At 43.0% G+C, this 25,624-nt stretch overlaps 1 protein-coding gene and 1 pseudogene across 3 annotated transcripts in view; both read right to left on the reverse strand.

Annotated features, from left to right (window-relative positions):
- Window positions 1–243: 243 nt before the first annotated feature.
- On the reverse strand, window positions 244–982 carry LOC140428800 (dnaJ homolog subfamily C member 8 pseudogene; annotated as a pseudogene).
- Window positions 983–17,508: 16,526 nt separating this feature from the next.
- Window positions 17,509–25,624, reverse strand: part of slc35c2 (solute carrier family 35 member C2) — an 84,369-nt gene continuing 76,253 nt past the window's right edge. For all 3 annotated transcript variants that reach the window (XM_072514572.1, XM_072514571.1, XM_072514573.1), the window contains one exon: window positions 17,509–24,394. In XM_072514572.1, coding sequence (XP_072370673.1) covers window positions 24,260–24,394 — 135 coding nt within the window. In that variant the 3' untranslated portion in view covers window positions 17,509–24,259. The remainder of the gene's footprint in view (window positions 24,395–25,624) is intronic.

The raw sequence follows: 25,624 nt of genomic DNA on the forward strand, positions 1-25,624 counted from the left end.
TTTTCAAAAGAATACTAGGCCATTATCAACCTCTTTTATACTGTACATTTGCATCATATTGGTTTAGAATCAGGATGCAGTGAAGCCCTACTATATAGATTATCAGGGGTGAAATTAAATAATAGTATAAGCTACGACAACATGTATGAGTTAGTAGAATGGGCAGGAAAAAGAAATTCTGCCACTAAACTGCAAGCACTACTCCTCAGCGAAAAACATTTTCTGGAGTAAAATCGCTAGTTGTTTGTGTTTGTGATATCCTATTTTACGCAAAATATTTTCAGATGGCTCTTATCGCTGCTCCATCTTAACCTTTGGTGGCTTGAGGAAATTCCTCTGTTTCTTTTCTTTCTTGCCTTTTTTATTGGCTTGGAAATTTCTCCAGCTGTCAACACGGCCATCTCATCTCTCCTCAAAATGTTTCTGCCACTCTTCATCACGTTTTGCTTTCTCCTCCTGCTCAATCTCTTCCTCCCTTTGTCGTTTCCTCTCATGCATGTCCTTGGCTTCACGCTCCTTCTTTTTAATTTCTAGTTTGGCAAACAGCTTCATTGTTTGTTTGTGCACCAACTGCTTGAACATTTCAGAGTCATCCTCTTCCACAATGCAAGCTAGCACGTTTTGTCTGCTCTGGCTCCAATAACATCTTGTGAGCTTTGTCAACAGCTTCAAAAGCCTTTTGTGCTCTTTCAGGATCATCTTGATTTTTGTCTTGATGCACCAAGATTGACAGCTGTCAGAACCGCTTTTTCATCTCTTCATCTGTTGCTTCAGATTCTATCTGCAATACTTCAAATGGATTTAGATTGATGTGGGTAGTTCCAGGTGGCGTCAGTCTTTCAATTTGCTGTTTTTGGGTCAGAACAGAAGTCCCTCTTTTCAATTTGCTTAACTCGGTGAGAAAGAGTTTAAAAGCCTCCTCTCTGCCGGAATCCACCCCGGGGGCCAGGCTGCGGGACGCCGCTCCACCCTGAGTCGCCATTTTGCTCCCCGCCCCCACAGCCCCTTATAGAACATACAGTGCAGAAGGAGGCCATTCGGCCCATCGAGTCTGCACCGACCCGCTTTCACTTCCACCTATCCCCATTACCCAATAACCCCTCCTAAACATTTTGGACACTAGGGGCAATTTATCATGGCCAATCCACCTAACCTGCACATCTTTGGACTGCGGGAGGAAGCCCATGCAGACATGGGGAGAACGTGCAGGCTCCGCACAGACCGTGACCCAGCGGGGAATCGAACCTGGGACCCTGGCACACTGAAGCCACAGTGCTATCCACTTGTGCTACCGTGCTGCCCCGTGTCAAAAATCTTATAAAAATCCAAGTACACCACATTTAGATTCACTTTATCCATGGTGCTTGTTACTTCCTAGCCAAATATTTCCCTTCACTAAATCAAGTTGACTCTGTCTAGTTGTATTATGATTTACAAAATGACCTAACCCTATTACCACCTCAAAAATGGATGCGACATTATGTGAAAGGTTCAGATTGCAAAGGGTAATGTCATATCATAATTAACCACTGGATGGAGCTAGAGGCAGAACTATATAAAGCACTGACTCACAGCTTCTGGCAGAGGGCTCGAGAAAGTGAAGAGGAGAGGTCTAGAGAGTGTAGAGTTCAGTTTACAGATAGAGTGTAGAGACTAGTGTTAGTAGAGTGTAGATTAGTAGATTATTGTTTATTATAGGAGTCATTGGTTGAGCTTTAATAAGTAGTATAAATAAAAGTTAGCTTTGTTAATGAACTTAGCTTCTGTGGTCTTTGTAAACACTACGACATCCATCCTGATAACAGAGTCACAAAGAACACTACAATGGATTCAAACATTTTCCCTCGGACAGACATCATGTTTTCTGCCTCCCTCCTTTCTTGGGCAGAGGTGTTACATTGGCAATTTTCCAATCCGCTGGGACATTTCCAGAATCTAAGGAATTTTGGAAGATCACCAAATGCATCCACTGTTTCTGCAACTATTCAGACCCTAGGATGAAAGCCAGGTCCAGGGGAATTGTCAACCATTAGTTCTAATAGTTTTCCCAGTATAGTTTCTCTATTGACTGTGATTGTTTTAAATTCCTCCCTCCTATTTACCTCTTGGTATTCTTTTGTGTCTTCTGCAGTGAAAGCAGAAGCAAAATATCTGTCCAATGCTTCTGCCATTTCCTTGTGCTTCCTAATTAATTCTTTGGCCTCATCCTCGTTCGAGGGGACTAACATTTACTATAGTTTCTCTTTTCTTTTTTAATACGTACAAAAACCCTTACGATCTGCTTTTGTAATTCTAACTAGCATACCCTCGTATTCTAATTCCTCCTTCCTTTTATTTTTAGCCATTCCCTGATGGTTTCGAAAATCTTCTGATCTCACAGCATTGTAGACATTTTCTTTCATTTTGATACTATATTTAACTTCCTCTACTGCTATTAGTCAATATATTAAAGCTTGCTGTTTAAACCACTTGAGCCAGAATCATGTGGAAGTCATTTTTGAAGGACTGTTATTGCATTGATATCATGTTTGTGTTGTAATTCACCGACTGACCACTAGGAATCTCACTAGTATATAAGTGAATGTTAAAGTCAGCTGACCCTTCAGACTGGTTGGAGAGTCAAAGAGAGAGGCTGCTTGTGCAGGATTTTACTGTTTTTTCATCTGTTCTCTTGTATATATTTTACCCACACAATGTTAATAAATCGTTTATAGCTTTCACTACAAGTGTTCTTGTAATAAATAAGGCCATCCAACAAGAACATTACAAAATACCAGGGTTGGAAGGTATTAAACACTAATACATCAGTCTGCCGCTGAGTTTTGAAGATTTTGCAGTCTGCAAGAATTTAACAACATGGAGTTGTTGAAGCCACCAAAGAGTCTCAGCTTTCATGGTAATGTGGACAGCACCTGGCAAGTGTTTAAACAACAATTTAATCTGTTTCCTAGTGCAGTAAATTTAGAAGATCAATCAGATTCATGTAAGGTAGCAATGCTCCTAACAGCGGCAGGGCCAGAAGGAATTGTTGTGTTTAATACGTTTAAATTTGCAAACGATCAAGATAGCAAAAATTTTAACCAAGTAATTCATAGATTTGATGCCTATTGCAGCCCCAGAAAGAATGAAATTTGTGAACGCTATGTGTTTAGATCACGGATGTCATGTCTGAGGTCCTGCAGGGGAGGGTGACTCCGAGTCCAGAGGTGGCGATATTCGGAATGTCGGAAGATCCGGGAGCCCAGGGAGGGAGAGAGGCCGACGTTTTGGCCTTTGCTTCCCTGGTGGCCCGGAGACAGATTCTGCTGGGATGGAGGGACTCGGAGTCCCCGAAGGGGGTATGGGTAACAGACATGGCGGGGTTTCTCAGGTTGGAGAAAATCAAATTTGCCTGAAGGGGTTCTTTGCAGGGGTTCGCTCAGAGGTGGCAGCCGTTCATCGACTTCTTTAAGTAAAATTAGTCTGTCAGCAAGTGGGGGGGAGATGGGGGGGTGGGGAAAGGGGGGAAGCATGGAAGTGATGAATAAGGGTAGGAAAACCAATGACTGGACGGCCGTGAGACAGAGTGTTTATATGGACCATGTTGGTTCGGGTCTATGTTTGGGGGTGATGGGTATGTTATTGTGGGTTTTTTGTCTTTGTTGGATTTTTCTGTTTAAATGTGTTAAAATTATAAATGCCTTAATAAAATATCTTCTAAAAAAAAGATCTGGACAAAGTATTTCTGCGTAAAAGATGTGGTCAAAGGCACAAATTAAGGCAATGTTTGGCAAGTTTTGTTCCAGATGCAAAGGAAAACACTTTGCTCAGGATTGTTACTCTAAGCTTAACCCCAGACCAGTCAGCACAGTGGAAGACACAGTCTCCACTGATGAAACATTATTGTTTGTGGAGTTATAATACAGAAGAATTATTTTTTGGAGACATCAAAAAATTATTCAGCACTTAAACAATTCATACTGATACTCCATTTAAAATAAATGAGGTTGATGAAGATAAATGGTGACTACCACTTGAAGTGAACGGTACGGTGGTCCAATTGAAGCTAGACACTGGTGCCAAAGCCAATTTAATCAGCATGACTGATTTTAAAAAATCTAAAAATTCAGCCAATTAAGAGAAATCATAAAATATCTCTGAGCGATTATAATGGTTCAAGCATTAAATGTTCTGGTGCTTGTGACCTGAGTGTGGTGGTGAAGAACACAGTTTATTCCGTCCCATTCTATATTGTATACGAGGGCTTGGATTCATTATTAGGTGATCAGTCCTGTGTAGAATTAGGTCCAGTGCAGTTGGTATATAGCATCCACAATGGATTGGATTAACATTCCAGTGATTCTGAGAACATTATCAGCAAATTCAGCGATGTGTTCACAGGTCTTGGTACACTACCATTCACCTACAAGATACAACTCATAGAGGATGCAAAACCTGTAATACAGGCACCCAGAAAAGTACCTGTACCTCTTCAGGATCACCTCAAAAAGCTCAATAGAATGACAAAATTAAAAGTAATTAGAAAAATAGAAGAACCTACTGACTGGGTAAACTCCATGGTTTGTGTAAAGAAAAATAATGGCGATATTCGCATATGCATGGATCCTAAAGATCTTAACAAGAATATCAAACGAGAAGTGGTGCACAATTCTTTACAAAACTTGACGCATCTCAGGGTTTCTGGCAACTAAAGCGAGAGGAACAATATACAAAATACTGCACTTACAATACGTCATTTGGATGCTACTGCTTTCTGAGAATGCCATTTGGCATAATTTCAGCACCAGCAATTTTTCACTGTGCCATGAAGCACATAATCAAAGGCATTGGTTATGTGGATGATATAACCATTTAGAGCTCAACCATAGAGAGCACAATACGAGGTTGCTTAAAGCTCTAACGAGCATCAGGAGAAATGGGCTGGAGCTCAACAAGCAAAAGTGCTAATTTGGAATAACTGAAGTCATATTCCTAGGTGACAACCTCTCATCGCATGGCATTGAACCTGACGGGCAAAATTCAAGCAATTCTCAACATGCCAAAACTACACGACAAGAAAGCCGTCTTAAGAGTGATGGGTATGATCAGTTTTATAGGGTAATTCATTCCAAACTTGTCAGCAAAAACAACACATCTACGTGATCTCCTGCACAAGACAATGGATTTCACTTTGACTGGGCAACATGAGCAAGAGTGGAAGAAGGTCAAGACTTCACTAACCACCACGCCAGTTCTCACATTTTTTGACCCATCTAAGCATATTAAATTATCAACAGACGTGTCCAAAATGGTCTGGGAGCCGTTCTTTTGCAACTCGAGCATGACGATTGGAAACCAGTCACATATGCATCACAATCCACGATGACAGCAGAGCAGAGGTATGCTCAAAACGAAAAAGAATGCCTGGGTTTAGTTTGTAGGCTTGGAGAAATTCCACAACTACATCTATGATTGACTGATTCATATTTGATTGATTGATATTTATTGTCACGTACCGAAGTACAGTGAAAAGTATTTTTCTGCAGCCAAGGGAACGTATACAGTACATACATAGTAGACAAAAGAATAATCGACAGAGTACATTGACAAATGGTACATCAACAAATAGTGATTGGTTACAGGGTGGAACAAGGCCAAACAAGAGCGGCGTAGGGTGTCGTGAATAGTGTTCTTACAGGGAACAGATCAGTCCAAGGGAGAGTCATTGAGGAGTCTAGTAGCTGTGGGGAAGAAGCTGTTCCTATGTCTGGATGTGCGGGTCTTCAGACTTCTGTACCTTCTGCCTGATGGAAGGGTCTGGAAGAAGGCAAAGCCTGGGTGTGAGGGGCCTTTCACAATGCTGTCTGCCTTCCTGAGGCAGCGGGAGGTGTAGATAGAATCAATGGGAGGATTGCAAGCTTGTGTGATGCATTGGGCTGAATTCACCACACTCTGCAGTTTCTTGCGATCTTGGGCTGAGAAGTTGCCATTCCAAGCTGTAATGCAGCTGAATAGGATGCTCTCTATGGCACATCTGTAGACGTTTGTGAGAGTCTATGCAGACATACCGAATTTCTTTAGCTTCCGTAGGAAATAGAGACGTTGTTGGGCTTTCTTGACTGTTGCACCAACAGGAATGGACCAGCACAGGCTGTTGGTGATGGTGACCCCCAGGAACTTAAAGCTATCGTTCATCTCCACTTTGGACCATTGGTGTAGACGGACGGACGGGGGGGTGGGTGGGGGGGGGGGGGGGGGGGGGTCGTACTATGCTTCCTGAAGTCGATAATCAGTTCCTTGGTCTTTCCAACATTTAGTGAGAGATTGTTTTTGGTACACCATGCAACCAAGTGCATGGTGTACCATGCAATCTCCCTTCTGTAGTCTGATTCATCGTTGTTTGAGATACGACCCACCACGGTCGTATCATCTGCAAACTTATAGATTGAATTGGAGTTGAATCTTGCTGCACAGTCGTGTGTATAGGGAGTACAGTAGAGAGCTGAGCACACATCCTTGTGGGGCCCCGGTGTTGCGGACTATTGTGGAGGAGGTACTGTTATCTATCCTGGCAGATTGCGGTCTGTTGGCGAGGAAGTCAAGAATCCAGCTGCACAGGGAGGGGTCAAGTCCAAGGTTTCAGAGTTTCATTATTAGTCTTGTCAGGATGATGGTGTTGAAGGTGGAGCTGTAGTCTATGAACAGCAGTCTGATGTAGGTGTCCTTGTTGTCCAACTTTCACAGTTGGGCTTCCAACTTTCACAGTTGAGACAGATTATCATCCTTTGGTTAACATCATCAAAACAAATCTCAACCAGATGTCTCCGCACATTCAGAGGTTGATGATGAAGTTACAATGCTCTGACTTCAATCTCGTCTACACACCAGGTGAAGGAATTTATAATTTATGGGATCTTAACCTGTCGAACTACACCAAGTTTGGGGGCAGCTTAGTTGATGAATCAAGTCCTGGTGCAATACGACAAGTTGTAAGATTTGTAATATTTGCCAAGTTGTTTGATTCCTTGTATTATTCGACTGTTAAAGTTGAAGGAATTTATATTATCTCTGCTATTCGGTTATCAGTAGCACTTTGCGAATACTGGAACTCAGCAGAAATTTGCAGTATAAACTTCTCAGGTGCCAAAAAGAATTGTTTTATTTGTAGTCGCTTGATTACAATTTGAAAGTCATTTAAAAGGCAATTCGTAGACAATTCGAAGCTTTCAGAGAATTACAGACATTATCTTTCTTTGCTTAGGCAGACAGCTCGAAAGTAACTTTTAAAAGGTCAAAGTCTGGCAATGAAACATGAAGAGAGAGAGAAAGCTAATCTTCAGCTAAACTCAAAGTCAAAAGTGGACTAACATCACTGACACAGACTAACAGACTGACAGAACCCCCAAAAGACATCTCTAAAATGGAGACTATAAAGGACAAAACTGACTAAACTAATAGAAAGACAACACAAAGACATCTCCTCAACACACACACCCCCAAAGACAATACTAAAATGGCGGGCGGAAACTTTTCAGTTATACACTTTCATATCTGTCTTAAGTCATCTAATCACACTCCAATAGAATCCTAATTGGCTTGGTTTAGACTCAAACACATTTGATTTGATGGCAAGCCGTCCATCTTCAATGTGCACCATCAGCTTTTCTGACCTAGCTGTTATCTGCATTGTGAACAATGGTGCCTTCATGTTGCTGTGTATTCAGTCCCTGTCCTTGACAATTAACACAAGCAGTGTCAAATTATCTTGCAACTGTGCTGTTTTAATGTCACACTGTCTTTGAAAATATGCATTTGCCAGAACAACGGACTTCAGTAAAAGTGAATTATGCTGTATAAATGGGTATTTAAAACTGGGGCTCAACATTTATGCTTAAACAGCTATCTTTTACCTATACTAGTTGTATTCGAAATACCTGGCTTCTACAGTCGGCCCTTTGGTAAATCGAAAAATTAAGTGAGATATATCAGAAAAGATTAAAATACATCATTAATGCGATAGGATAGGTAAAAGCGCAAAGAATCATTGCAGGTTTAAACAATAAAATGGAATTAACATTGCAACAGGCATTTCAAAATAATTATTATAATTAATAAATTAATCAAATTTGATCACATTGGTAATTAATAATAACTTCATGTAAAATTATTATACAATAAAAGTTGAACATATCTAGTAATAAATGGTAAAATGATTATCAAAATGGACATCCTCTGGATTATACACAAAAGCTTGTTGAAAGGGTTAATTTTCTTACAGAGACAAAAAGAGGCGTATAGCTTGGAATGTTGCCATTCGCATCTTTAAACTTTTTTTTTGTCACTCAAATGGACTGGAAGTAAAAGTTGGATTGCTGCCAAATTCCCGTTACCAAATTTCTTTGAACAACCTGTTCTTTTGGCTTTTAATCAAAGATTGTTGTTTTTTTTTAAACCAGCTTCCACATTGTTTGAAGTTTTAATTTCCAGGCTAATTCCAAACATTTATTTTAAAATATCAAATACAATAACTTATTAAATATATCACTGAACCAATCTTGTGCTGTATCTTGATTTTCTGTAGATGAATTTGTCGATTCTGTTAAAGGAAACACAGCTAACAAAATATGTTAATTTCTTTTAATTAATAAAGCAACGTTCAGAATAATGACAGTTTTCTTAAGTTGACAGTTCTTGGCAACTTTTTAGCGATACATTGAGGTTTCTTTAGCTGCTTTGATGGCAGCCGTTCTGTTCTGAGTAAGTTCACTTTTTCGTTTGGAAATTTTCTGTCCCAAGTAAACATCTTTCTGGGCAATTTGTGCTTTGTGAAAGCTAGCTTTGTGACTGTTAGTACTGAGGTGGTTCAAGACCATCCGTAAATCTTTGTCATGATCATCTTTATTGATGGAGGTTATCAGAACATCATCTTCATATTGGATAATGGTGGAAGGCCGAACAGGCAGTTGCCTGAGATGATTCTGTAAAGCCATCTGGTAAACAGTTGGGCTATTATGATACTGTTGTTGATTAACTGTAAAAGTAAACCATGGTTATAGTTGCTTAGCCAGTGTTGCTGACCAGAAGCCAAACTGGGTGTGTCTTGTTGGTACGTGTTACATGGTTGACCATGAGGTGGAAATGTATTGTAGTGAACATTGTCTACTTCATTATCATCTCTCAAATCCATCTGTTGTTTTTGATAGCATTTTGCCATCCAGTGTCCTACTCTACCACAGAAAAGACATTGTGGTATTTCCTTAGGTGATTTTAATGGAGCAAGGGTACATGTTTGCCCTGGCGCTGGTGGTGAAATTGTAGTTACTGCTGATATTCCTGCAGGTGCTGCAACAGCCGCCGCTGGAGCAGCAGGTAACATGGGCTGGATTTGAGCAAGAGGCTGCGTTTGAGCAGCTGCAGTGTTAAAAGTTGCCTGATTGTGCAAACCACGATCTATCTGAATGCATCGGTCAACTATGTCTCGGTATGTGCCAGCTGTGGCCCAAGCTGGTAAAACCAAATTCAAGGCAGCAGAAACTCCAGGTTTAACACCGGCTATAAAAGCCGTTTTTAATGGACTTAAAGTGCTTGCATCCCATGAGTCATTTTGCTGGTCGAGTGTCATCCCTGAATATTCCATCCAAGTACGTAAAAATCTTTCCTCAAAATCCTGAATATCTTCATCATTTTTTTGAAAGCAAGCTGTGATCTTAGACCAATTGGTCCTCGGGGGGCGAAATTTTAATAGCCAATTCTTGACTGCTAGCCAACCAGCTTCTAAATTTTGCAAATCGTCTCCAAGGGCAACTTCTACTTCATTTCTAAGGGTTGAACTTATACGAGTACCTAGCATGATAGTCAGAATTTGTACTCCATCAAATGGGTGGAGACTGTAAATGGCTTGTAATCTGTGAATTCCATCCCATGTGGTCATACCATCCTTTTTAGGGAGACCCTTGGACCATTCGTCAATTTTAGAAGGATCAATTTGTTCATGAACCCATTGGTGGTCAAATATGTTTCTAGTGATAATTTCACCATCTTCTTCTATTTTTTTGCTTCCAACTCTAACCCGTTTGCGTTTTAAAGGGGCTAGTCGAATTGCTTTAGTATTTTGTATTGCAGGAACACTATCTTCGTCTGATTCATCCGACAGAGAAAATGATTTATTTTTAACAATTGATCTCAGCTGTGCAATTGCCGATTGTGCCACTAGGTGGGGTGCTTGGGCTGCTTTCTGAGTTTGTTCAATCTTTTGTACAGAAAGCCTGTTAGTCAAAGAATTGCAGCGTTCAGTCACGTTGTTTATATCTCTTTCTAAAACACATCTTTCTTTCATTAACTTGCAATTTTCAAGATCAATTCGCTCAGTTTTTAATTGCAATTGTCGGTATTTTGACTCCACTTTAAAAACTTGATTTTGACATTCTGCGATTTGAACATTTAACTGCTGGAGTTCAGAAGTTTTATTTTGCAAATCTGTTCTAATTTCATCATAATGCTCAAGTTTGGATTTTGCATCTTGCAAATCTTCAAGAACTGCACTTAGTTGGTCTTTAGTGGACTGAAGCTGATGATCACTTTTATTTTTAACAATGATCTCTTGCTGACTGTGTATCTGTCCCGTAATTACCAGGGACCATTTTACACGTTCTGCACCGTGTAATCGTGTGCATTTTCCCCATGCTCTCTTGATATTATTGAAGGACCACTGTCCTCTGGGGATATCATACTTTGATTCAATTTTTTTTGAGGTTTCACATAGGTTAAAATGTCTACGAGTGAAAGATCTACAATCCCCCAACATATCTTCAACAGAAACATCTGGTATTCCAGTCCCCCCCTTGGATGTAGTGGGGAGTAATTTTCTGTCTGCTAAAGGCTCTGAATCTACACTTTGATTTGGATCAGCCATAACTTTTCTTGATCGCTGACTGCCGTTTTATTTTAGTTACTGCAGTGACTAATCTTCCAGTCACGTCTGATAGTCTGAACGACTGGCACTTGATTTATTTAACACAGTCTATAAAAAATGTTCTTTTCAAGGGTCGAAATACCGATTGATGCGGCTTTAAGACTTTTAATGGGTGAAAAATATATTTCTTACCCTAGTCTAGCCGTGGGTTCCGGCTGTCTTCCGGGCCTCCTCCGATTATCTCCGAAGCTTCCCGAAGGTTACGGACCTCCTCCGATTATCTTCGAAGCTTTCCGTCATCACCTGGGCCTCCGAAGGTCGTTCAGTACTCCCCCCTTCTGCCTGACTACGCCAAAATGTATGAATCTTTAATTTATGGGATCTTTACCTGTCGAACTACGCCAAGTTTGGGGGAAGTTTTGTTGATGAATCAAGTCCTGGTGCAATACGACAAGTTGTAAGATTTGTAATATTTGTAGACTTTGCCAAGTTGTTTGATTCCTTGTATTATTCGACTGTTAAAGTTGAAGGAATTTATATTATCTCTGCTATTCGGTTATCAGTAGCACTTTGCGAATACTGGAACTCAGCAGAAATTTGCAGTATAAACTTCTCAGGTGCCAAAAAGAATTGTTTTATTTGTAGTCACTTGATTACAATTTGAAAGTCATTTAAAAGGCAATTCGTAGACAATTCGAAGCTTTCAGAGAATTACAGACATTATCTTTCTTTGCTTAGGCAGACAGCTCGAAAGTAACTTTTAAAAGGTCAAAGTCTGGCAATGAAACATGAAGAGAGAGAGAAAGCTAATCTTCAGCTAAACTCAAAGTCAAAAGTGGACTAACATCACTGACACAGACTAACAGACTGACAGAACCCCCAAAAGACATCTCTAAAATGGAGACTATAAAGGACAAAACTGACTAAACGAATAGAAAGACAACACAAAGACATCTCCTCAACACACACACCCCCAAAGACAATACTAAAATGGCGGGCGGAAACTTTTCAGTTATACACTTTCATATCTGTCTTAAGTCATCTAATCACACTCCAATAGAATCCTAATTGGCTTGGTTTAGACTCAAACACATTTGATTTGATGGCAAGCCGTCCATCTTCAATGTGCACCATCAGCTTTTCTGACCTAGCTGTTATCTGCATTGTGAACAATGGTGCCTTCATGTTGCTGTGTATTCAGTCCCTGTCCTTGACAATTAACACAAGCAGTGTCAAATTATCTTGCAACTGTGCTGTTTTAATGTCACACTGTCTTTGAAAATATGCATTTGCCAGAACAACGGACTTCAGTAAAAGTGAATTATGCTGTATAAATGGGTATTTAAAACTGGGGCTCAACATTTATGCTTAAACAGCTATCTTTTACCTATACTAGTTGTATTCGAAATACCTGGCTTCTACACCAGGCAAATATTTGTTCTTAGCAAATCCATTATCAAGAGCGTCGATGCAAAATATTGGTGGTGAGATTACTGAGGATGTTGATCTGCATGTCAATCTTATTTCCACACTACGACCAGTATCAGATGTGAAACTACATGAGATCCAAGAAGAGACCAGGAAGGATCAAACTCTTCAAGAGGTGACGAGGAACATCAACTCACACTGGCCCAGAGGTCAATTTATGGTGTTCTACAATATAAGATCCAAACTCCGTATCAGTAATGGAGTGGTACTTCTTTTGAACACTGTAGTCATACCTCAATCTCTTCGCATGGACGTACTACAGAGGATACATGAAGGACATCTAGGGATTGAAAAATTGGGCTCTGTTTATTGGCCATGATATTGTAAGGATGGTCAGTTGTTGTGACACATGCCGGAGGCATCGTTGCAAGCAAGCAACAGAACGTATGCAAATATCTGATTTACCTACGGCATCATGGCAGAAAGTAGCTATTTATCTCTTTCACCTATGAAAGAAATATTATTTAATGATCATAGACTATTTTTCAAACTATCCTGAAATGGCTCTACTGTCAAGCATAACGGAAGCTGTGTAATACTGCATACCAAGTCAATTTTTGCTGGACACGGAATTCCACAATTCATCGTGAGTGACTGCGGTCCTTGTTTTAGCTGTAAACAGTGGCAACACTTCACAGTCATGTAGGATTTCAATCACGTCACGTTGAATTTATTGTACCCACAAGCCAATGGAAAAGTCAAAAAACGTGTACATATTATTAAGCAATTGTTGAAGAAAGCAATGGACAGCCAAACTGATCTAAAACCCGCATTATTTAGCTACAGAGCGTCACCATTGTCACATGGTAGATCGCCAGCAGAGTTACTCATGAATAGAAACTCGTGCCACACTTGCATACTTGGTAAAGCAGGAGGAGAATATAGTGGTACTGCAAGAAATGCAAAATATTAAAGAGAAACAAAAGCAGTTGTATGATAGTGTGTCTGGAACTTTACCACCTCTCGAGTAGTGATGACATTGTGAGAGTAAAGATTCAGGCAATTGGTTGAAAAAAGCTATTATACTTGAAGAAGTAGCACCTCGTTCCTACAATGTACAGACAGAGGATGGGTTGGTCTTAAGAAGAAATCGTCGGACACTCTTGAAAACCAGAGAAGACTTTCACAACATCGTGATGGTTGACAAATCTACATCAAAATCAACGCAAGCTGCAGTGACAGATAGTTCAGCAGCTCCTGAGCATTAGAATGTCGTGGAGAACATTGAATCTACAAATTCTGAGCAGCAAGAACAAACTTTGAGAAGATCAACCAGAGTCCGAAGAAAACCTGATCAACTCAATTTGTAGATTCAGACTATTTGTACATACTATGTTTGCTGTTCTTATGTGTGTGTGTATATATACATATATACTATATATAGTTGATAAACCAGTTAAAAAATTTATTAAAAATAATACTGTTAGACTCATAGCCTCATGATATCACATGTAAATATACTGATGATAATGTATTAATTTATTCTTTTAAAGGAAAGGGGATGTAGTGATATCACGGTTGTGTTTTAATTCACAGACTGACCACTCGGAATCTCACTAGTATATAAGTGTTGAATGTTAAAGTCAGCTGAGCCCTCAGACTGGCTGGAGGAAGTCAAAGAGAGAGGCTGCGATTTTACTGTTTTTTTCATCTGTTCTCTTGTATATATTTTACCCACACTTAATGTTAATAAATCATTTATAGCTTTAACTGCAAGTGTTCTTGTAATAAATAAGGCCATCCAACAAGAACATTACAGTTATGACAGCAACTCAGAATAAATCAATTTTCAGGATATTAAAATGGAAAGACTGGAGCTCCATCAGAGAAAGACCAATTACAATTGTCATATGAATGTAAACAACACCTCAGCTTTCACCTTAATGAGCCTATAAACAATCTGTAAAATTGACCAGATTGCCTGACATTGGGAGCTGTTTGTGGCAATATTAAATCTTAACCATATGTTCCCAAGCCCTTTTTCAAAATGGTTCCTTGCCAGAAAAGGGAATGTCTAGAGGCCCTGCTCTGGATGTCAGGGAATCTCAGAAACATTGTGCCGACATCAAATACAAACACGAATTGTGCTTCACCTGCACCCAAATATTTTGGATGTGATTTTCAGCAGGTTTTGCAGCATGTGCTCAAGTCCCCTGGTGCAGCTGTCTTGCCTCAGTACTCACTTGTCCAATAACAAGGTGACCAACTCTCCTGCATTTTAAGGGATTGTCCCTTATTTTGAGTGCTTGTCCCACGTCCGTTTTGTCACTTATTTACAAGAGACCTGTAGGAGTCTGAGCCTGGGATTCCCTCCTTGCCTCTGTTTAGTTTTTAATGGGCATACTGTGCCCATTAGTCACCAGAAGGAGTTATGATCAACAACCCCCCTCCCGTTCTTACAGTCCCCAATCGCTCCCATGGTCGCAATGTCCCTTATTTTCTTTCACAAGAGTTGATCATCCTACCCAATAAACACATTACATCAAATACTGGGAGAAAAGCTGTGCTGTTCAGGTCTATCATATGCTCAACATCACCCAGTTTTATTCATTTTTCATAGGAAAATAATGTCTAAGGATTCGTTTGCAACTGTGCTCAGAGGCGAGGCCACAATTCACAATCTTCCCACATCTGTTCCCATTGAGGGAGGCAACGCGCAATCTTTTGATTTTCATGATCTCTGTGTGCGTCCTCATCCCTGCTGCTATATGCATGCCGGCAAAACAGAGAACCGATCAGTATGCGAGATAAGCAAGTCTACACGCTCACATCCAGCTTTTAAAAGTACTATCCCTCTTACAGAGAAGCAGCAATTAATTTAAAGAAGCTGCTACTGACTGCCAGTATTGCAATTGAAGATGAGACAAATGGGCACCAAGAGAGGGCTCTGAGTTCACAGACGTAACCCCGAAGGCCTAATAAGGGGCAGAGCTGACTGGTGGTGGTTTAACCTGAGGATCACCACACCTCAGGTTCATGAATAACCTCAACCGGTACAGGAATTGAACCCAAGCTGGTGACCTCGTTCTGCGTCATGAACCAGCTTTCCAGCTGTCTGAGCTAAGCCAGCCCCTATCCATGTGTAAAAAGAGGCGTAGGAAAATAATTTTGTCAAGAGTCTGTCCTTGTGACTGGTTTTGAAAGTCTAATTGGGAACTGTTATATCTGATGGGTTCACTATTATTTGAGGAATAAACACCTTTTATGTTCTTGAAATCTGTGATAATTTCAGTATCTATCATTAAAGAAAACAGCTACCTATTTACCAAAAACAGAAAATGCTGGAAAATCTCAGCAGGTCTGACAGCATCTGTGGAGAGAGAGCGGAACTAACATTTCAAACCTGGGTAACTCTTCATCAGGGCCTCCCAGCATCTGCAGCAATATGTTTCTATTCTATTTACCAATCTTGTTCCATGTCAAAGTCTTTGATGAGAATTCAAGTTTCATAGCAATATTATAACTGCTCCTTCCTTCGTTCTAGGTTTGAGTGCTGGTTTGCCCATTGGAGTTAGACTGTGTAGAAACTCTGGAGGGTGCAGACTGCTATCATCTTCATCAACCCTGATATACAGTAAAGTCTTGCCTTTCGCCGCACTGTGTACACCACATCGCCCACAGTGTGGGCAACGTTCGTTTATCTGTCTTTTCTTCTCCATTTCTCCTTTTTCCGCAGGGAGCCAACAGCAATAACGGAGCAGAGATTGGAATGTCTGCAACTGAAGTGTAGCCCAAACGAAGGAATTAACCTGGAATGTCCGAATCTCACATTACTGGCTATCTTCATTTTTAAATCTTCACGTATGTATTGCTCAGAGGCTCTCCTGTGTGTCGGATACATGATGTGGAGATGCCGGCATTGGACTGAGGTGAGCACAGTAAGAAGTCTTACAACACCAGGTTAAAGTCCAACAGGTTTGTTTCAAACACTAGCTTTCGGAGCAGTACTCCGAAAGCTAGTGTTTGAAACAAACCTGTTGGACTTTAACCTGGTGTTGTACGACTTCTTACTGTGTCGGATACAAGTACTGCAGTTTAGAGTCGGGTAACTGCTCCAAGTTTTTTTTTTGATATAGATTTAGAGTGCCCAATTCATTTTTTCCAATTAAGGGACAATTTAGCGTGGCCAATTCACCTACCCTGCACATCTTTGGTTTGTGGGGGTGAAACCCACGCAGACACAGGAAAATGTGCAAACTCCACACGGACAGTGACTAGAGCCGGGATCGAACCTGGGACCTTGGCACTGTGAGGCTGCAGTGCTAACCACTGAGACACCATGCTGCCCTCGGGTAACTGCCCAAATTATTGCTGCCCAAGTGGCTGGAACCTATCTGATTGAGCCCCATGGAAAAACATGTTCATGGTTCGCCACTTTGCTGTTTGCGAGGTTTCGCGAGACGTTACTGTATTCTTTCAATTTACCTGACATCTTTTCAAAAACGTTTTCATTCAAATCCAGTGAATCTTCAATTTTAGAAGAGAATAATTTAAGAACAAGTTGCGTCAAATAGCTGCCCCTGCCGTTTTGCCAAATTAATCAAATCCACCATCTCATCCCATCTTGCTCTTGCCAGCCCCTTTGCTCCCATCAATCCCAACCTATCCCTCATGGAAACAAATCTCTCCAGCCAGGGTAACTTTGTTGTCGGATTCCACTTACCATCTGTTGTTTCATTTTCTGCCAATCCTACAAAACTTCACCCCTGCCACCAATTGTTGGCAGCCACATGTGTCAGATGCTCCTGTCCTCTGCATGACCTATGTGCCTCCTAATCAACCCGCCATCAAACACACCCCTCACTCTCAAACTGACCAATCAATTCAGTCGGACATAAAGCGCACATTAGCTCATTAAGTTCTAGATGTGACCTAGATGTGATACAAAATGCTGCTCAGCAACTGTTATACAGTGCAGAAGAAAGACCAACCCCAATCTGCAATTCACATAAGATCATAAATTGATTAAGGCATTAGGGAGGTTAGCAGCAGATAATGGCTCAATGCTTCCCCATGGGGGCAGAAAACCTGCCCACTCTATAGAACACAGTTATATTCTGCCTCTAGAATACTACAACAAATACACTCTATTTCCTGAGGTCAAACATAATGACGGAGATTCTCTGGTCTTGTCCATGGTAATAATAATAATAATCTTTATTGTCACAAGTAGGTTTACATTGTCACTGCAATGAAGTTACGGTGAAAAGCCCCTAGTCGCCACATTCCGGCGCCTGTTCGGGTACACAGAGGGAGAATTCAGAATGTCCAAATTACCTAACAGCACGTCTTTCAGGACTTGTGGGAGGAAACTCACGCAGCCACAAGGAGAATGTGACGACTCCGCACAGACAGTGACCCAAGCCGGGAATCGAACCTGGAAACCTGGCGCTGTGAAGCAACATTGCTAACCGCTGTGCCACCGTGCTGCCCTGCTTCAGTTTTCTCCTGCAAAATTTACGTTGAACCCAGTAGTGGTGGCCACTCTGAGGATCTGGAGGCTGTTCCGGCAACATTTTAAGCTGGGCTCCATGTTGATGTTAGCCTCTATTTGCAGGAAGCATTTCTTTGTGTCGGCAGGCTTGGACTTGTTGTTTGGAGCATGGGGGAGAGAGGGGGTGCAGAGGTTTGGGAACATGTTTATCGAAGGGGGTTTGCTGGAATGGAGGAGTTATTGAATAAGTACCAGCTCCCGAAAACGAATGTATTTAGGTATTAGCAGGTTCGCGTTTTTTTGCGCAGAGGTTCCTTCATTTCCCCTGGCGCCATAGCCCTCGCTCATGGATAGAGTCCTGTCTCTGGCTGAGTTGGGTGAGGGGAGGATTTCAGATATTTATGGTCAGATCCTGTTGACAAAGCAAACTTCATTGGCAGAGGTGAAGAGAAAGTGGGAGGGGGAATTGGGCCCAGTTTTCGATGGGAGCGGGTTGCGTGTATGGAGTGCAGCCCTTCACAGAATTAACTCCACCTCCTCGTACTAGGCTCAGCGTGATCCAGTTCAACAGGGCACACTTGACATGGGCACAGATGAGTGGTTCCTTCTCAGGGCTGGAGGATAGGTACAAGCATTATTCTAGGGGGCCGGCGAATCATACACACGTCCTGGTCATGTCCTAAACTTGTAAGCTTCTGGGTCTCCTTCTTCAGCACCATGTTGGGGATTCTGGGTATTCAGCTGGAGCCTTGCCCGTTGCTGGCCATTTTTGGTGTTTCGGATTTGCCGGTGCTGCAGACAAGGGGTGAAAGTAGATGTCCTTGCCTTCGCCTCGTTGATAGTCCGGAGGTGAGTTCTGCTTGGTTGGAAGTCCCTGGTGCCGCCCAGTTCCTTGACCTAATGGAAATTTTGTGTCTTGAGAAGGTCAAGTACACCATCAGGAGGTCGGTAGAAGGGTTGTACTCGAGGTGACAGCTTTTCATTTCCTTTTTCAGGGAGTTCGTCACTTTCAATTGTTTAGGGGGAGGGGGGGGGTTGCTTTTTTTTTTGTTTGTTCTTGCTAGAGTTAGGGGGGTGGGCTAGAACCAAACCCGCGTTAGAACCATAGAATTCCTACAGTGTGGAAGGCCATTTAGCCCATCGAGCCTGATCCTCTGAAAGCTCATCCTAACTAGGTCCAGTCGCCTGCCCTAGCCCCGTAACCCCATCTAACGTGCACATCTTTGGACTATGGGAGGAAACTGGAGCACCTGAAGGAAACCCACGCAGACACGGGAGAAAGTGCAAACTCCACAGTCACCCAAGGCTGGAATTGAACCCGGGTCCCTGGTGCTGTGAGGCCCCAAGATAGGGGTGGGATTATTTTGAAATAGTATTTGTTGTATGTTTTTTTCTACCTTATAGTGAAAAATATCTCTTAATAAAAATGTTTTTTAAAAAAAATAAGTTTTTAAGTGAGTAATTAAGCAAGTAATCTTGGTACAAAACCCGCTTGTGCACTGATCTGGAGGGACTGCTTGAACTGAAGTCAACTAAGTGAACCACTGCCAGTGCTGGCGTGTCCTTTTGACTGGAACAGGAACTGTGTGTAGAGGTAAAGATGGTCTGAATCTTAAAACAGCCTGCGAAAAAGTGAAATAGTTCCAATCAATTTTGTCTAAGCTACATAGCAGTTAGGAGTGGCATAATGTCAGATGAGGTGCTCAGCTAGTGATACGGCAAGCATAATATCCAGGACGGGGTGGCATGGTGGCGGTGGTTAGCACTGCTGCCGCACGGCACTGAGGATACGGGTTCCGGGTCACTGTCTGTGTGGTGTTTCTCCCTGTGTCTGTGTGGGTCTCATCGCCACAACCCAAAGATATGCAGTCTAGGTGGATTGCCTGTGCTAAATTGACCCTTAATTGGAAAAAAAAGAATTGGGTACTCTAAATTTATTTTTTAAAAATAGTATCCAGGAATTGAATTACATAATAGTAGTTAGCACTGCTGCCTCACTGCATCGAGGTCCCAGGTTCAATCCCGCCCCTGGGTCACTGTCCGTGTGGAGTTTGCACATTTGCCCCATGTCTGTGTGGGTTTCGCCCCCACAACCCAAAGATGTGCAGGTTAGGCGGATTGGCCACGCTAAACTGCCCCTTAATTGGAAAAAACGATTTGGGCACTCTCAAATTTAAAAAAAAAAAATAATGCAGGGAGGCTTCGTGTTGTGTTAGTCTCACAGTAGATTACTGACTTCAACCACCAAATGGATGCATTCTACAACACATGGGGGATTTCATGAAGACACCGTAGAAAGGGTCATTATGCCATAGAGAGGAATAGCAAAGCAGAGGGAGGGGATTTACTGCCTGTAATAGGTGGCAGTAGTGGAGGAACTGGACCCCTTTCAAGCTGCGCTAGAAAAGACGGAGTGACGAATGGAGACACAGGAGGTGACAATCAGAGCGCTGGAGAAGGCCATGACTGACTAGAGCGACCGGATCGCCTCGCTGGAGACAGCGAATGCAAGGTTGCTGACGACACAAGGTACACCAAGGGGGAAGGTCAAAGACCAAGAGAACCTGTTGCACCACCAAAACCTCTGAATTGTGGGCCTACCGCAGGGTACCGAGGGCAGGAACCCAAAGGAGTATGTGACCGAGGTGCTGGGCAATCTGCTTGGAGGGGAAAGCATCCCCAAGTCCCCAGAAGTGGACAGAGCCCACAGGTCACTCTGGCCAAAGCCAGGGAGCAGCCACGGGCCACCACCATGAAACTGCACCAGTACCAAGACTGGGAAAAGATCCTAAACTGGACAAGGCACACACAGTCCTGTAAGTGGGAGGAACACTTGATCTGTGTATACCAGGACATTGGGGCAGACCGAGCCAAGCGCCAGGTGGAATTTACCACAGCCAAGGCAGCCCTTTACAAGAACAACGTGCGGTTTGGGATGCTGTATCCCGCCAAACTCTGGGTGACTTTCCGGGCCAGGGAGTACTACTTCACTGCACCAGCAGGAGCAGCCAAATTTATGCACAAGTATGGACTGGGAAAGCAACGGCACCAGCAGTGAACCAGAACTCTAGTCTCATCGGTCTATAAAGACCATTTGCGCGGGACAGATCTGCCTCGTCTTCAAGCTGAATATGAATCTCAGGAAGGAGGGGGTGAGAGTGATTGGACACAGAAAGGGATGAGGAAGGGGGAAGGTTGGGGGGGGGGGGAGGGGAGAGAAATGCAATGGGTCGGGGAAAGTAAAGATTGCTCCTATGGGGGGAGTGGGACCACACTAGCGGGTGAGCTAGCACAGGGAAGTAGGAGCGAGGGGGCCATAGCACAACTCCCAAAGGGGAGAGTGCCTGGCAACGGGGGGGGGGGGGCTTTAGATGGGGGGATAATAGGGGGGAAGATTGGGGGGAGGTGGAGAGAAGCTGGGGGTAAGGGTGCGTGGACAGGCCCAGGGAGAAAGTTGAGGGGGTAGGATGCTGGCTATGACAGATTGCACATGGTGACAATGGAATCAAGGGCACCACAAACATCCAATTTGGAGAGTCCCCAAAGGGAAACCCAGAAATGCAGGGCCACATCCACATGCCGTACAGAACGATGGTGACCATCTTAGGTGGCCCTGGACAAAAGGAAACCCCGGAGTACAGGGGCACAGCCGCATGGTGAGTACGGTGACCACAGCCATATTGGTTTCTCTTTATTTGGTTGATCCCGTGGTGGGTGGGGGCACACAGAAACCACACGTCAGAATAGTCACCTGGAATGTCAGGGTACTGGTGAAAAGGTCCAAAGTCTTTGCCCATCTGAAAATCAACATAATTTTCCTCCAGAAGACCCACCTGAGGGAGAAGGACCGACTGCGGGTAAGGAAAAGCTGGATGGAACAGACTTCCCAATCGTGCTACGGGACGAGGTCTAGAGGGGGTGGCCATACTTCTCAATAAGAGGACAGCATCTAGTGACAAGGAAAGTCACTGGCCAAGGGGGATGGTATATCTTGGTAAGTCGTGTCTTGAAAGGGGCACCAATGGCCTTGTAAGGATGTAGGCTCTTACTGGGACAACGCAGAATTCATGGAGAAAGCCATGGCGGAAATCTCCGAGATAAACTCACGCACCAATTCAGCATGGGGGGAGGGAGGGCCTACAGATCCCACGGACAGACAGATCAAACCCCAAGTCGGGGAAAAATTCAAATATGGCAAAGGAATTTAATGTTTTCATGGAACAAATGGACCTGTGGAGGTCTCTTTCTCCCAGGTGCACAGGGTATGTACCAGAATCAGCCTTTTTTGTAGTGGGGAAAGCGGTACTTCCGGGGGTAGTAGAAGCAGAGTCTCCAACCATGCTCTACACTGAGGATGTACGGTTGGAGACGGACCGGGCACAACGTCCCCCATGGAGGCTGCGAACGGATATCACAGGCCCTAGACGGATATGTCACCAACAACCACAACGGGGAAGTCCCACCCACCGCCTTCTGAGAGGCACTGAAGGCGGTGATCAGGGGGGAATTATTGCGTACAAGGCCCGCAAAGATAGGAGAAGGCGGCCAGGCTGGTCGATTCCATACTGGAGGTGGATCGGTGATACTCCACGGTCCCGACCGTGGAATTACTGGTGGAAAAGAAAAAGCTACAGATGGACTTTGACCTGCTCTCCATGGGCAAAGCAGTGCACCGGCTCAACCTGGGGGACCTTTCATGAACATGGAAACAAAGCCAGCTGCCTGCTGGTTCACCAGCTGAGAAAGCAGACTGCCACGAGGAAAACAGCTCAGGTTGAAGACAGGAGCGGCAGGCTGGTTGCTACGCCAGAAAGGATCAATGAAGACGTCACAACTTTCTACCGAGGACTGGACATCTCCGTGGCCCCAGAGGGGAACTCAAAGATGAAGCAGTTCCTTGATAGACTGGACATGCCAGTCGTGGGGCAAGTTAAGAGACGGGGCCTGGAAGCACCACAAGAACTGAGGGAAGACATGGAGAGTATCAACTCCATGCAGGTAGAGAAGGCACCTGGGCCAGATAGATTCCCAGCGGACTTTTACAAATACTTCAAGCCAGCATTGGCCCCGCTCTTGCAGGAGATATTCGCAGACTCAGTATAAGGGGCACTCTGCCTCAATATCGCTGATACCCAAAAAAGACAACAACCCGACTGTGTGCAGGTCTTAAAGGCCCATCTCACTACTCAACGTAGACGCAGAGATCCTGGCGAAGGCCTTGGTGAGCCCAAACCAAACTGTACATAGACACCTGTAAATACGTGCACTGCACATACTGGGGATTGTAAAAGATATTTGCGGCTAAAGGGGGGGGGGGGGGGTGTCACGGCCACAACGGGAGGGAAGACAATTACCTGTAAATATGTGTTGATTTCTGTTTTTCCTTTAACATTTTGGTGCAGTTTTGTCATGTGTAACTTATGAATTGTAAAATATAAGATGTGAAAATCCAATAAAAACATTTTTTTAAAATAATAGAAAGTGTGTTAGATACGGTGGCTGTCTGGGGTACCTTATTTTGCTTCTAAGAATTTCTGAATTGAATATACACTGGATTTCCAGTTTATATTCTCCATGTAGAAGGGGCTTGTTAGGTGTGAGAAATTAGGTCAAATCAAATTAATCTTAAATTCCATTAAACAAAGGCAACTTGTTTGATTCTTTGGTTATATCCTCAAAATCAAGAATAGATTTTTTTTACAGCTGTATAATTTGCTCTCCATGCATATCGGTCACAGTGGTTTTCTGTTATTTTCCTGACAATTAGGCAGGTATACACATTTCAACTAATGTCAGCGTTGCGACCCGGCATATTTAGTACATTGGTATCAACAGCTACAAGAGAAGTAAAATCATTTGGGGCAATATTTTTTAGTATTGTCCAATAAATCTTGCTCAAAACCCTTAATTTACCACTTCAAATGCTATGGAATAGACTGTAATCAAGCAGTATTTTCTTTCAGTGTTCTGTAGCTCAAAATATTCTCTCCAAGAACAACCCAAATTTGGAGAGTCCAAATCCAATAGTGAGCAGGTGGGTGTCCTTTCCCACAGTTCGACTGGTCATGCAGAAATTCCACAGCTCCTAGTGACAATATGGAAATGTATTTGATGGTTCACTGGTACCCTAATCCTTACACTTGGTCATAAGGTGAGTCTATTCTTAAAGCAAGAGGTGCAATTTATTTTTTTAAATTTAGAGTACCCAATTCTTTTTTCCCCAATTAAGGGGCAATTTAGGCAATTTAATGTGGCCAATCCACCTAGCCTGTACATCTTTTTGAGTTGTGGGGGTGAAACCCACGAATAGGTGTCAACCTAACTAGTTCCAATCATGGATTGGAATACATAGACATAAAGTTTCAAGCATAATACAGGCACGCCTTTGCACAGCAAATGTAAACCATGTGAAGCAGAACCTTGGGATCCTATTTAAATAGACACAATTAGTCATTACTAATATATAACATCTTCCTCTTCACTGTCCTCATTTGCCTGTCCATTACTGAGCAGCAGTTCCATATCGATATCTGTTGTACTCTTATTATGGAGCTTATCCATCCTTTTGACTTTGGAGGAGTCTGAGAAAGGAGAAAGACAACAATGGACAGGCCAAGTCAGTGAAACTCTGAACAATGAAACCTGGAGCAAGCCTCTACAATTAAGTTGTAACATGCATTCCATAGGTTAGCTTTTGGCCCATTGATATTACTTTGTATCCATAATAAGATTGTCACATATTTTAGTCACTTTAAGTCGCCCCACTTGACGTTGTTTCCTTTTAACATTGTTTCTTTGGGCGGGGGCCGGAGGCTGGTAGTGGGGTCAATTTAACTGAGTTGGCTGGACAGCTGGTTTGTGATGCGGAGGAGGTCAACAGCGCGGGTTCAATTCCCGTACAGGCTGAGGTTATTTATGAAGGTCCCGCCTTCTCAACCTTTCCCCTCGTCGCCTGAAGTGTGGTGATTCCCAGGTTAAATCACCACCAGTCAGCTCTCACCTTCAAAGGGGAAAGCAACCTATGGTCATCTGGGACTATGGCGACTTTACTTTTAGTTTTAGGGAACATTTTTCTGATTTGTGTCAGCATTTTCGTTTTCATGTCATTTGCACAGTGGTCTTGCCCCCTCCCGCTGCAATGCACTCTGGGCCAGATGCTGCTATGCTCTGGTGTTGGAGCTGACGCTGCCCTCACCGAAGGCCGAGTCTGTAGGGTGAGACAAGGCCTGAGATCCGGGAGCAGGAGCAATGGGGAGGCCCCTCTCAACTCTATCCAGCCTCCCCCTCCCAGCATGGTGACAGACTCACGTAGGTAGAGAGATAGGTAGAGGAGAGCCTGTTTGGGTGATTTAGTGATATCTCATTTCTATATGTACTGTATTCTTGTTCGGTTCAGTGATTTATTTTAGTTTGCAAGTTATTCCAGCTAGGAATGGACAATGCTACACATGTACGGTACATATTTCAACTTGCAAATTTTTCTGGACAAGAAATGCCTGAAGGAACCTTACTCTGTCCGGCTTGAACATTCATTCCTGACTTCCGATGGCGACCATGGAGTGAGCGCATGGGAGAGGTGGATCCGTGGAGATTTGGGAGGCCAAATAGTAAGGAGTTCTCATTCTATTCCCATGACACAAGGTGTATTCCCAGATAGACTTCTTTGTGTTGGACAAAACGCTGTTGGCTGAAGTGGTGGATGCTGAATATTCAGCAATTGTGGTGTCAGACCACACCCTGCACTGGGTAGATCTGCAAGTCAACAAGGGAAAGGCCTAACTGCTGCAATGGAGATTAGAGGTGGGGCTGTT

Source organism: Scyliorhinus torazame, chromosome 8 (assembly GCF_047496885.1).
Source record: "Scyliorhinus torazame isolate Kashiwa2021f chromosome 8, sScyTor2.1, whole genome shotgun sequence".
NCBI lineage: Eukaryota > Metazoa > Chordata > Chondrichthyes > Carcharhiniformes > Scyliorhinidae > Scyliorhinus > Scyliorhinus torazame.